At 39.8% G+C, this 13,740-nt stretch overlaps 1 protein-coding gene across 2 annotated transcripts in view; it reads right to left on the bottom strand.

Annotated features, from left to right (window-relative positions):
- Nucleotides 1-13,740, bottom strand: part of LOC138003052 (uncharacterized protein C8orf34 homolog) — a 38,166-nt gene that overhangs the window by 20,917 nt on the left and 3,509 nt on the right. For both annotated transcript variants that reach the window (XM_068848998.1, XM_068848996.1), the window contains exons 3-12: nt 13,607-13,703; nt 13,024-13,203; nt 10,146-10,283; nt 7,954-7,988; nt 7,112-7,266; nt 5,733-5,887; nt 4,689-4,756; nt 2,801-2,865; nt 1,747-1,784; nt 999-1,025 (exon numbers count right to left, since the gene is read on the bottom strand). In XM_068848998.1, the coding sequence (XP_068705099.1) occupies nt 999-1,025; nt 1,747-1,784; nt 2,801-2,865; nt 4,689-4,756; nt 5,733-5,887; nt 7,112-7,266; nt 7,954-7,988; nt 10,146-10,283; nt 13,024-13,203; nt 13,607-13,703 (958 nt within the window). The remainder of the gene's footprint in view (nt 1-998; nt 1,026-1,746; nt 1,785-2,800; nt 2,866-4,688; nt 4,757-5,732; nt 5,888-7,111; nt 7,267-7,953; nt 7,989-10,145; nt 10,284-13,023; nt 13,204-13,606; nt 13,704-13,740) is intronic.

Below are 13,740 nucleotides of genomic sequence, written 5' to 3' on the forward strand. Positions count from 1 at the left end.
ATACTGATTGTTGACCTGGTTGTAGTGTGAACCTCAAATAATCTACTTTTTGGCTGCACTCTGCAATGCGTCAACCAGAATATGAGTTCAGACAGAAAAAAGAATGAGAACTAACAACTGATTTTCTATAGCAGTCGCTGGTTCGTTCTGATTCTATTGACGCTTTGGTTGACGTCGCTGTTAATTCAACACCCAATTAACTCCGGGCTCTAAACGAAAGAAAACCTTCAACCTGCCTTCTTGTCAACGCCCCAGTAACTCGATGTGGGTTGCCCAATAAAGCTACATAATAGAATTAACGTTAGTTGGTGTAGACGCCACAAAGTGACCCCCTCTAATCATGACCTTAATTAGAACCCTATACAAAAAGGAGTACATAAAGTTCTTCCACGTTGTGACTTGTATGCAAAGTATCATGAACTTCAATATCCAGCTGTGTTAGGACATGTTTGAACTCGATTCTTTGATGGCGCTGCCCACTGTAAAGCCTGATCGTTTTAAATGGCATACACCTTATTCCAAAATGGCCGCCATTTAAATATTCTTTTTTTTTTATTCAAATTAGCCCTTGATGCCTCGTTCTTAAGATTAAAATTCAAAAGAATATTTTATCTTGAACGAGGCAACAAGGGCCAATTTGTATGCGCATAAATCAGCGGCCAGGTGTATTTATCCACTCTAAAGCGATTTATCCAGAAGATACCGCCATCCGTCCATAAATGCACAGCCCTTTGGACAAAAATCTCTCTGCTGCTCAAGCTCAGTGTGTGTGGGAATTTTTGACAGAATGCAACTATTGTGGTTAACGGAGTAATGCGCCCGTGGGAAACATGGGAAACGGACGAAAGGACAACTGAAAAATCAGCGTCCTAGGCAGAATGGGTGGAGCATGCGACCGGTTTTGTCGAGGTCTTATCCCTTTCGTTCATTTCCAGGCAACTAAATTACCCTTTATGACAGCATCTTATCTGTTCAAGATCACATTAAAGCCTTCCTACCTTCACTTGCTGAGTAAATGCTTCTAACTGCAAAAACAGAGTATACAGCTTTTACCAAATGAAACAAAAATCATATATTTTCTGCTCCTTCTCCACCCCCCCATCCCCCCCCCCCCCCCCCCCCCCCCCCCCCCCCCCCCCCCACACCCACCAAAAAAAAAATCCTGTATTATAGATAAGTATTCTTTCAAGGTTGCACACTATTTGAAAGAAAATCTTGCTGCAAATTATAGATCTAAAACTTGCAGTCTGCCAACAGGATGACAATGCGACTATAGAAAGACGTAGAAACTGCATTTCGACCAATCAAGAGAAGAAACAGAAATGAAGAGGACTGGGCAGCTTCTCTAGCTTTTGTGAACAACAGCCGATGAGGAAATAAAATAAAGGTTAAGTTAATTTCTAATCCTGGTATACGTAATTGGAAAATTCTTACAGAGAACTTCCAGTCGTCAAAGTAAAATTAAAGAAATAAAAAGACCTTACTTTTTTTTCAAACCAGCTACTCTGGATGAGTTACCTGTCCCGCATCGTTGAGTTACTTCAACAGTGTAATCGTCAGTATTCCTTATCAACAATTTTAAATGTCGAGGAGGCCATAGTACAAGATGAAAAATTGACGTTCCTAGCAGGTCATTTTACGACCCCTTTTTTATCTTTCGCGTAAATTAATTTTAATCTGTTTATATCCAATATGCGTTCGTTCAATACTACTACTACAACAGTAGCAATCACCGGCAATTCTTACCTTCGGATTTTTGATCGCTTGGTTGCCCAGTGATAACTCTGAAACCAAATGGAAATAGCAAATTTGATGAAGTTAACATGTTATTCCAGCAATCGGTTCGGTTGAAGAGGCTACGCAAAGAGACCTGGTAAAACGGTTTGTGTGTGTGTGTGTGTGTGTGGAAAAGCAAAGCCGAAACCCTTTGTCATCCACCCCTTTTCTACTGTGTTAAAACATGTTAGATTGATATTGAAAGAGCTGAAAAGTATTTAAAATTTGCTTCATCAACCATTCAACATACTATGCTGAGTGAAGTCAAAACCACGTTTACCGCGAATTCCAACGTGACAAACTGCGCGCGTGAACACTAATCGGTCTCTCAAATAGTATCTCAGTATAATAAACTGCGACAGCTCTTCAAACAATCCTTGTTAATGTGTTGAAGCCATTTGTCGCCAGACCCTCCAAAGCGTTCAATACGGTTCAGCAAAATCGAACAGATGTTGAAGCAAATGTCGAGGCAAATGTGTGCACGGGCCCTTGCGTTATTCTGGACACGTCCTTATTCCACGACTAATGGAGACCCAAGACGAACGATGCGTTACTTATCGCACTAGGCCATAGGACTATTTACTGCCTTCTGTTGTTATGGATGGCAATTAAGGATGGAACTGAACTATGAACTAAAAAAATGTCTTTTTTCAATAACACAGCTCGCCGTAAATGGACACATTTTACTGAAGAAGCGCTCAAGTTCATGCGAAAATTCACTCGCGATCTTCCTCTTTGATTTGCAAGAGTACTTTAATAAACGAGGATTCAATTGTGCATAAGTTTCATTCCAGTAACAGTGCCTATTTTACTTAACAGCACTCGAGAAAAACCCCGTCCGGTCTCTCGAGACAAGTAAGAGTTTACGCTTGGGCAAGCGATTTCCTCTCAGCACTTGCTCACGTGGCTAGTACCTGCTCAATCAATGAAAGAACTAAAGAGATATCGAAATTAGAATTTTTCCCCAAGAAGCAACTTGGGGATTTTCACCTTTTTTATGCTAGAGAAGTAAAAAAAATCATACTTAGCACATCTTGCACATATGCTGACTCGTATTGACTCTGCCGTCGAGGATCCTTGTTTCACAGACTGCACAGATATTCAAATAAAGGGAAGGGAAACTTGATATAAAAGAGGGTACAGTAACTATGATTCTGGTTTTAATTATAACTAGCCTGTGTACAGCCGCCCACTCTCCGAAAAAAAAAAATCGGAAACGAGCGTCTGTCATTTACCGTTGATAATCGTGTTCAATACCACGTGATTTTTCCTGGAATGTAAGGAAAATGATTTAATTGGTTATTACCCCTCGATCATTACATCATTGAAACAACGAGTTTTGATTGGCTTTTATTTTTATTTCTCCACATCAACACTGTGAGAGATTTTACGATGAGATCGTTTTCACTTTGTGCATGGCAAAAAATACGAATAAAAATATTGATGGTCAAAGAGGTTTTTCTTTTAAAGTACGAGCGGAATTATTATCTATGGAATATAAATTGGAACTCGATTCTACGTACATTTGTAGGAATTGTTTGTCAGCGCTGAAGAAACGAAAGCGCTCCTGACGAATCTTCACCAGGGGAATATAGCATGATTCAAAAGATTGTTCACTCGAAAACGTCTCCCGCTATCCTCTTACCAGTCAATGTAATCCCAACGCCTTGCTCGGACCAGCCTAGCCATTCTCAAGAACAATCTACAAAGCGTGTTGCCCTGGAAGATTTGAGATGTGGACATGTCCAGGAAAATAACAGCTCATTGGCAACGATCGGGGCTGCTCTAAAGATCAGAACCGTACCCGGTTGGAAGACTTGCAAACGCATCCTTTCGTTTAAAGAGTGCTTCTATGCTATAAAGCCAAGGAATCTTAAAACTATTGGAGACGCTCCTCAATGCACGTTTGGAATCTACCTCATTTACCACCATTTTGAAAATTTAGCTCCAAAGAATATATGACCTGCGCAAATTTTGGTCAGCGTAGATCACTCAATAATATATCCAAAATTATTTCGGAACACGATTATCAACGGTAAATCACAGACGCTCCTTTCCGATTAAGAGGGCGGCTGTACACAGGCTAATTATACCAAGTTATTATGTAAAATATGCTCAGGAGCTACAGAATGTTATCCTGATAAATCAGAAAGAGTTAAGCAACTGACTATTACACATCTTCTTCCCCCTTTCTCCCACCCCCTCCCCCAATAACTCAGACTGGACAAAAGGTCTTCTCTGACTTTCCCCTATCATTTACTCATTTATTTACTTATTTCACAATTCAGATACAAGTATACTATATAAGTATTGCTTTTCTAAAGTCGAATCGAGCCGAGCCCAGTCGAGACGAGCCAAGCCAAGCAGAGCAGAGAAGATTTACTGGTGATTTGTGTTGTTTGCTCAATTCAAGTCGAGCCGAATAGAGCGGTGTCGAGTCGAGCAGAGAAGAGCAGAGCAGATAACCTCTACTTACACACGAGATATTTAAAGCTTGACGATCGTGAGAACGCGAATGTAAAGTAAGATTTAATCAAATAAACAAATTAATTAATTAATTAATTAATTAATTAATAATAATAATAATAATAATAATAATAATAATAATAATAAGAGGCAACCAGTTGGTTTAAAAATCGAAAATGGAGTTGCCAAACCAAGACCACCGACGACTAGAGCACGCGCATGCAAATCAAACAAAAAAACACTACACTACGCATCCTCCTTGGCCGGATTAAGAAAGTCAGTCAGACTATCTATACAAGTCAACAGTCAAGAGCGACCAAAATCCATCAAATTTCCTCCAGGATGTGTCGAAGTGGTTCCATATGTAATCTCATTTTTCCAGGTCGATAAGGTTGGGTCAGAAAATCAATGTAGTCTGAGGGTAACCACACCAACTAGTACCTTACCTTGGACAGTTTTGCTCCAGATCTGTTTAAGTTGGACACACCTTCAGATTCCAGCTCGTCTACATTCTCTGAATTGAAGTATATTTAAAAGAAGCACAGAATTACTTTTTGGTACAGGGGTAATGAGCAATGGGTGAGAACATGGACCAATTAAATGAGAGAAACAGATGTTGGCTTTTCGTTTTAACTTTTACATTGTATACAACTTTAATTTGGAGACTATATTATCCCAGGGTTGAAATCGTTTTTTTTTTTTTGTTTCTCGTTCCTTGCTTTGGCATTTTGCATTTGATTACAAATTATATGAAATTTATTTGAACTGCCAAATGGGCAAGAAATGAAAGTTGCAAAGTTAAATAAGCGACGCAGGCCTGAAACACCCCAGACTTAACGGGATTTCCTATTCGCATGTTTTCGTTTCTCGAGATCTTCAAAACTGCACCTTCTCTTGCAGTTTCACTATACGACACCATAAACTCTTATTCCCCTGTCCTGGTCTTGCGATAAGGGAAGTTTGCTGGTGTCATTGTTTACATTTTGCAATTGTTTCATTCACACACGACTTTGCTGACAGAAAACATCATGCTATTTAGAACTTGTCAAACTTCGATAAAATAATCTCTAATTTTAAGCCTTTTAGCTTTGATAACGAGCGTGTAGCCATTAGCCATCAAGAACTAATAAATTCTTGGGGGGCAAAAACTCTAATGATCCCATGCATTGTTTGCAAAATTTCGAATTTTCAAGACATCGTTGCTCAGAGATTATCCAGTATATCGCGTTCGATTTTTCAGAGGAAGCTCGTTATGCAATTCAGTTTCAACATTCAGTACCTTACTCTCGGTTGACTGCTTTAGAGAAAACGATAACCTTAAGCTAATCAGGAAAAAAATGTAAACAGAGATTTTCCTATTAGCCAGTACGGAGCTCCGTAAGTCCTTTGCAATGGAAATGCCGTACAAGCTTATTAAAAGGGGAAAAACCCAAGAATGAACGGATAAATTTTATGCACACAGAAATACAAGATGAATCAGATGTACATACCCAGCAATTCTGTGCCTTCATCCTGAAGCTCATCAGCATTATTAAACCCATTTACATCTTCTCTGGTTGGACTCTTGTTCAACAGCAATGCTTGAAGTTGTCGTCGATGTTCCTCTGCTGCATGTCGAGCATTTTGTTTGCGTGATCTAACGGACCTGCAGCAACAGCAACGAAACTTCAACTTTTGAGAAACGTATCACCATAATTATAGTCTACTTTCTTGTGATTGTGCTTGATCTTTCTTTCGCTGCTCGCGGCCATATTTTGGTCACTTTATTCCTGCTCTTACCTCCTTTCCCTCTCGTTGTTTTCTCGTGCTGTCAGTCGGTCTCTTTCACGCTGAGCATCGCTAACGAGTTTGTCGTCTGCTTACTGTTTTCTTCTTCTTCTTCTCCTTCTTCTCCCCCCCCCCCCCCACCCTCCTCTTTCCTCGTTGTGCAACACATTAAAAACTATTTAGCTTGTTTTTGTTTTTTTGTCTTCTTTTATAAATAAAAGTTTACTAATTATCGTGTTGTTCTAATCTAACAGTTGGACAGAAAGAAAATTAATTATGTGTAAGGTAATGATCGCATTGTAAAAAATATTCAGCTTTTCAATACGCTATATATTTATACTTCTAGGTTAGCGACCAGGCCCCAGTTGTTCAAATGATGGATAGCGCTATCCACCGGATAAATCACTACCAAAAACTTGGATAAGTCATAGCGAGACCAAAATTATTGCGCTATCCAATCGATAGTAATTTAATGAACGAAATGATATATGAATCATATACTGAATTGGGGATATGAAATCAAGTAAAGCTATGATCCTCGCAGTTATGGACGCAATTTTAGCAACGGCGTAGAGAACCCTGAAAAATTCAGGACTTCAACGGGGTTTGAACCGGTGACCTCGCGATACCGGTGCGACGCTCTAACCGACTGAGCTATGAAGCCACTGACGTTGGCAGCTGGTTATTTGTCGTTTCTAATTTTCCCGTGAAAAATGAATCAATGAACGAAATGATACATGAAATGAATCATGTACTGAACTGCCGATATGAAGTCAAGTAAGTCCTGAATTTTTCTGTGACGCTTCTCCACGCAATCGCTAAAATTGCGTCCATAACTGCGAGGATCATAGCTTTACTTGGATATTAATTTGTTCGGTGGATAGCGTTATCCACCTTTTGAACTTTGCACGAAGCGTGGTTAGCACTATTAGCATTAAAATACCTATAGGTCTTGATACCTCTTAACTAACGGTTGGCGCTAACCAGACTTCCAGCAACCAGCCCCTAGGCCTGTGAATAGCACTTAGGCTTGGGGTGACCATGTTTAAATTACAGACCTAACTGTTTTCAAGTAGAAAACTTCAGTTAAGTACAAACTAACTCGTGTGAGATCACTGAAGACGAGTCATTCACTTCCTGTCTGGATTCCCTGCCAGTATAAAACTCTTCCTCCAGATTATCATCAGCATTTTCATTCACAGGCCTTGTGCTTGACCCTCGTCTGCTATAAACAACAGTTCTTTCTGCTGGTACTTCCTGTGAAAGTATGTGACATATCATAATTACTAAGTAACTATACCCGGACTATAGAAATCATAATTCAGATAAACCCCTAAGAAATTTAAAACAACGGAGCTGTACATCAAGTGTTGTTTTCCCGTATGGGGTGACCCTGGAGGGGACCTCCTCGTAAGGGAAGAGGTACTACATCTACATCTAAATCTATATGTTCCAGCGCTCGGCAAAGTTCTTTTTGACGTATGGCTATATCTGCTTAGGTGGCCTTACACACAAGCCTTTTTAGAGACATAACTGCCGAGCCGGCCACTTCTTTGGGAAAGATCAGGACAGCCACAATACCGGAGACTTCATCCCATACTCTTCTCGAATAGTGTGTGGGTTCTATAACGTCCCACAGGGAACTAATGAACATGGAATTTATGAACATGAAAGATATTCTGTGAGACGGGGCATACCGTTTATAGTCCTACTCAGAGAAGAACTGAAAGTCTAACCATTTGCTGGGGTAATTACAAAGCCAGCACTTTCTCCTCATTCAGTCAGTATTTAAGGCCCTGAGTGTTGGTCAGGTCATATCGAACTCAAGACCTCCCGCATGACAGCCCGATGCTCAACCAACTGAGCCACCGGTCAGCGGTACTACCTAGGCCATCAAGGACAGGGAAAGGTAAAAAGAAATAATAATAATAATCTCATCCTCACCTTTTCATTTTCAACATTTCTTCCCCAAGATGATGCTACCAATGCAACACAAAGAAAAGGGTTTTTTCAATAAACTAGCCACAAACAATAATTATCCCTCACCCTTCATCAATAGCTGCGAAAGATCGCTGTCCAAACCTCATACTGATCTACCAGCATCTACATCTACATGTACATCTACATCTACATGTCCAGCACTCAGCAAAGTCGCTTTTGACTTGTGACTGTTTCTGCTTAGATGGCCACATACACCACAAGCCTTTTTAATTGACCATTGGCCAACCAATGGTTTCGTGGTGCTACTCTACGTGCAAGGTATTGAACAGTTTATTCCTGCGACCGAAAGCCCAAGAAAAGGTTGACCGGCAACAATCTGGCACAGTATACAAAATCAGTTGCACAAACTGCAATTTTGTATAGTGCCATCAAACTGAATGAACACTGAAAACAAGGATTGCAGAACACAAAAGGGCTCTTTCTATGTTAGACCAGGACTCCAAGATCTCCTGCCACGTCCACGAAAACAATCATGAATTCAAATGGATTAGATGGCAGTATTGTTGGCGCGAGAGGCAAATTAGCGAGCAGCGAAGTTATGGAGAATAGGACGGGCAAAGCACCCGTCCCCATTCTCCTCGCCAACAATACCATCAGCAACGCAGGCTAGGATTTTGGACGAGTCAGAGTCATCGGACATGGAGCTATCTTTCACAAGCGACTCTTTTTGGATGCCTGGATGTCAATAAAGGTTCCGCAATCTGGAAATGACCACGTTCCCATCCCTGAAATCTACAAGTCTTTTGCACGCGCATAAATCTCATGTTACGTTTTTCCTTGAAACTTCATGCGGAATTTTTCCTCAGCACGCTTTTGACGTGCTGCTCTTTGAATCACCCGTACTAACGTAAATATTTCAATTGATGAAGGCTCAAGCACAAGCCGAAATGTCTTAAACGAAACATCAATAACAACATCCTGTACATTACACCGGGTAATTAAGTGATAACGAGTGTCCGGGTGAGTGTAAATAGTAATCCTGAGAAGGACTCTTTGGTATCACATTGACGGACATTATGTCAACCTCGGCAGAAGTCAGAGTCAAGAGTGGAAACTGTTTGCGCGGAAGTCAGCTACAGGGTCAAAGATTGACTCTGAAGAAAAGACATTTTGTTTTCTTTAAATTTAGAGTTAACTTAATTGCACAAAGCCAGTCATAAATAGTTAGTAATTCAGAATTAGTTGGAAGCAATTTAACTCATCTATATTTTTATCTGAAGCTGTTAAAGAAGTATCATCACCAAAAAGTCTCATTGAGAAAAAACTAGAAAATTGAGTAAAACCATTGATGTATATTAGAAACAGCAAAGGTCCAAGTCTACATTATAAAGTAAATGATGATAAAAGGCTAATAACAAGACTCGCAAAACAATATTATTAGTCTTAAGATTACGTTTAAAGTGCCGAAGTGATCTAAAAATTCACTTCCTTTTTTCTTCAGATTTTGAAAGTGTGTTTGCTTAACATCTGACTGGCAAAATGTTCAGCTTTGATTTTCATCCAAAGGCCGCTTACTTTGAGTGTAAGTTTTGGATTTTACGGTCCACCATTATTCACGTTCAAAACTGACCGATTGGACCTCAGACGGTTGGATCCAGGGAAAAGTGACGTCAAAGGCTCGCTAGCTTAAAATTTCAGCGTGTGAATGCAGCATATTACCGGTATATACATGTATGCAAAACGCGAGTTTAAAAGTCTGAAAGCCCAAAACTCCCGTGCAGCATGCTAATTCTGTGACGTACACACACATTGCATTCTCAAACTAGTGAGTCTTTTAATAGATGTTATTTTCTCCTCCACCCAGTTCTCTTAAAAACTTAAAGTTACCGGTAGCAATGGCGGACCATTAACTAGGAAAATTCCAGTTAAAATAAACAGGTGTCTTTTTGAAATTGAGGCTTGAACGTTTGGTTGCTTAGTGTTTAGTTAACATAGTTTTGAAATCAAGAGAAAAATAAGAATTGGTTTTTTGGTCACAGGGGCACTTTAAAGATGATCAATCTACTTTGTCAAGTGAGTTGAGTTCTTGCTTTGAAAATTATTTTCCATCATTTCTTTGAAACCCACCCTTGATTAATCACTAACAGGATTTTAGGTTGTATATTATTCTTGGCTTTATTGGTCACATGACTTACTTCCTTGGTATTCCTGTGAGTGTTCAATGCTTGTCTTGGTAGGCCTGTGTTGCATACTAAACCACTCATCAAAGTCATGTGAAGGAACTGAGGTCTTATGATTCCATTGAGGTCGCTCATCATTATTTTGAGTATGTGCTGCATTTTGTAAATTAAAATATTATTGACTCCTGGGAGTGAGACTTAACAGATTTTACTCTGTCTAATGCCAGACGATTTTACTCATCAACTGGGGATGTCCTGGGGTGTCCTAGGGTGTCCCCTCCAATAACCCATTGACTCCTGGGAGTGAGACTTGACAGATTTTACTCTGTACATGTGTAATGCCTGATGATTACTCGTCAAATGGGGGAGTCCTATCACACCCAAGGAGTGAATGGGTTGACCAGCCAAAAACGTTGTCCCGTCCATTAACTCATTGACTCATGCGAATGAGACTTAACAGATTTTACTGAAGCTGTCTTACGCCCGACGATTTTACTCGTCAACTGGGGATATCCTGGGGCTTCTCAGGAGTCAATTTGTTAATGTGCAATTTGAGTTCATACAATACAAGCCATTTTTAAAAAAATGCTCCCAACTGCCACATTTCAATAGCAAAAATTAATACTATTGATTAACCCTTTTAGGTGACTAGCCATCATTGTTGTCACAGTCAAAGTTGACAAGTTTTAATCTTACATGTACATGTAGGTTAATTAATGTCTGTTTTTCTTCAATAAATTTAAGGTAAATAGTACCTGGCTTCTTTGAGTGAAGTAGTTGACATTTATGGTCAGCTGTCGGTACTTATTGTCAAATCACTGACAGTGTAGTACCATATTAGGGGTGGTCAATGGTACCTCCAAAATCTTGGCACTTGCATAAGAGAAGTGAAGTGAATCTATTAGTCTCTCCCCACGGGGCTTTTCAGGACTAATTTACAATGCTTTGTGGGGGACTTTAGCCAGACTGCTTGTTACACAGTTTACAATTATTTTTTTAGGAAGTGAGAGATGCCCCCATTCAGATAGGTCAGACCACAGCACCAGGGACTACGTCCCCTACTCTTATCGAATGGTGAGTGGGTTCTTTAACGTCCCACACTATTTAATTTCCAACAAGGGCTATGAGACGGGACCTCCGGTTTACAGTCCTTATCCGAGAAAACTTGAAAGTCTAACCATGTGCAGATGATGAGTAGCACAATCATGATGTACATTTGGGAAACCAGTATCTTGAACGAACACTTCAGGCCATATCTCCGCTCGTAAAAAGTGCTAGCCACTCACATTTCGCAGATATGCTTCTTACATATTAAGTAACATTTACAGTGTAGATTAGCGAAATCGGTTGCTTAAGTTTAGAATAAACGGATTCGGTTGTCCACTTTGGGGACAAAAAATGGCGCGTCACGCGTAACACACGAACTAGTAAGACAAGCACAACAAGGTTCTTCAGACGGCTTGTACTTTATTCCTCACAACGAAATCGACAACATATTTCACATACACAATGTTGCAACCAGTAAATAAAAAAATTGTGGTTAATTTCTCACCAATGACTGAGAAAAGAGGGCGAAAAGCACAACAGTCTTGAGCGTCACGCTCCTAAATTCTTCAGTGCTGTTTTGCAATTTCCGTCTGTAACCCACGGATGTTTTGTGGTTAGGCAGAATAAAATATGGTTCTAGAATGCTCATTTGTGGTAGTTGCTTTGGAGAAAGTTTTACCGAAAATTTCTCAGCACACGAGAAGCCAGAGCATTTTTTCTCAGTCTGAAACACTTTGTCCGCCATTACAATTTGCCTTAGGGCCAAAGCACAGCTTCGCAAAATGTCCTCTGTATCTTGCTTGTCCGAGCTCACATTACAAAACCCAAAGAAAAACAGAATGTTCATCTCTTGTACAAATTACACGCCAAAGCTCAGAAAGAAACAATTCAAATTGTGAAAGAACGAGACCTCTTTGTGAGTCTGAAACACTTCTTGACGTTCAGAGGTTGACAAAGCGAATTTAGAGCGTGAAAGAACCAAAAGTTTCCCCTTGCACATCCGCCATTACGTTTCGAAACGTTCCCTCAGAGCAAGCTTTGCTACCAGGCCTTGACTTGATTTTATCCAGTTAAACCGGTTTTTTCCGGACTTCAGCCCATTTTGCCCAGTTTTTGCAATCCATGTGGGAAATTTCGCGGGAATTTCTCAATTGCGAATCAAGCGAAGCATATAATCAACTCTGAAATTAGCATTTCTGTAATGTCAAAAGTTAAAAATGAGAATATTTCGGGTTATTTAACAAAATTTTTTAGGGTAATCTAGGCAAAATGAGGAAATTACCATGCCTGCAAGGGGTCATGGGTAAATTTAAAATAGCTTATTTTTGATCCATCAGTACAAAAAAATTTCATTTTACATTAAGATATCAGCTTAAGAGGCTATTTGATTTTGTCAGGTTCCTTTTCATCCAATTTTATGACAGCATGAAAAATTTTGTAAAATTTCACTGTTACACAAATGTACATCATGATTGTGCTACTCATCAGATGTAATTACAAAGGCCGCACTTTCTCCTAAGTTATTTTAAGACCTTGAGTGTTGGTCCGGCCAGAGTCGAACTCACGACCTTCTGCATACTTTTCATCTGATCTCGAAATCTCGACAGCCTTTCAGGCTTTGGGAAGAGTCTCAAAGTCTCATTTTAATATATTGCATTTTATTGCAGTGTGAAGTCTTGCATGTTTACAGTGTAAGTCTCGGTTTCAGATTCCCAAACAAGGGTCTCAGCATCTGTAATGGTGAGTCTCAGATTTTACCATTCGTCACCCCTCATATTCAAGTATGCAAAAAATTGTATTAATTTTTCTAGTTCAGTAACCTGTCAGATTCCACTCATCCTTATACCTGTTCTTGCGTGTGGCCTCATGTTATCCTTGTCACCAATACTTTTACCAGTTGACTTGCTTCCACTCAGCCAAGGTCGAGGATAATCTCTGCCAGCTTTCGAAGCAATGCTGGATCGGTACTTAGATCCTTCTGTGTGGGAGTCAGGACCAGCCCAAGACTTTGCTAACATACTTCTGCCTAGAGTTAGGAAAGTTAAATAAATTATTAATGATATGAATGACCTTCAAGGATCTTTCAGAAGCTCTTCAAACACCAGACTACAGTGTAGATGATTCAGCACTGAATACCGGTAGATGATTCAAGTTGGCCCACGGTGCACAATAAATCATTTTGACACAACTTTGCTGGCCTTTTTTCATCTTTTCTGCTTACTTCTATATAATAAGATTATAAATATTGAAAACGCTAAAAATGCTTAACTGCCAAATGCTGAGTCGACCTCCTGAGCAAAAGGTTTTTAAGAGAATCAATGTACAGTACATGATAAGAAATCATTCCAGAAGGTCAACACCTGACCAGATTTAGCTTTAATAAATTGTGCAAATCCAAAAAAGCTGTTATCAACCACCTCCTCATTTACCTTCATCAAATGAATGTCGTGTAACTTGGTTACCGCCGAGGGCCATTGACCGCGAGAATTTTGTTGGACCTGACGGAGGTAGTAATGATCCAGGACCCTGAGCAAATACATCAAAATTAATAATCAATTATTAG

This window comes from Montipora foliosa, chromosome 5, assembly GCF_036669935.1.
Source record: "Montipora foliosa isolate CH-2021 chromosome 5, ASM3666993v2, whole genome shotgun sequence".
Classification (NCBI taxonomy): Eukaryota; Metazoa; Cnidaria; class Anthozoa; order Scleractinia; family Acroporidae; genus Montipora; species Montipora foliosa.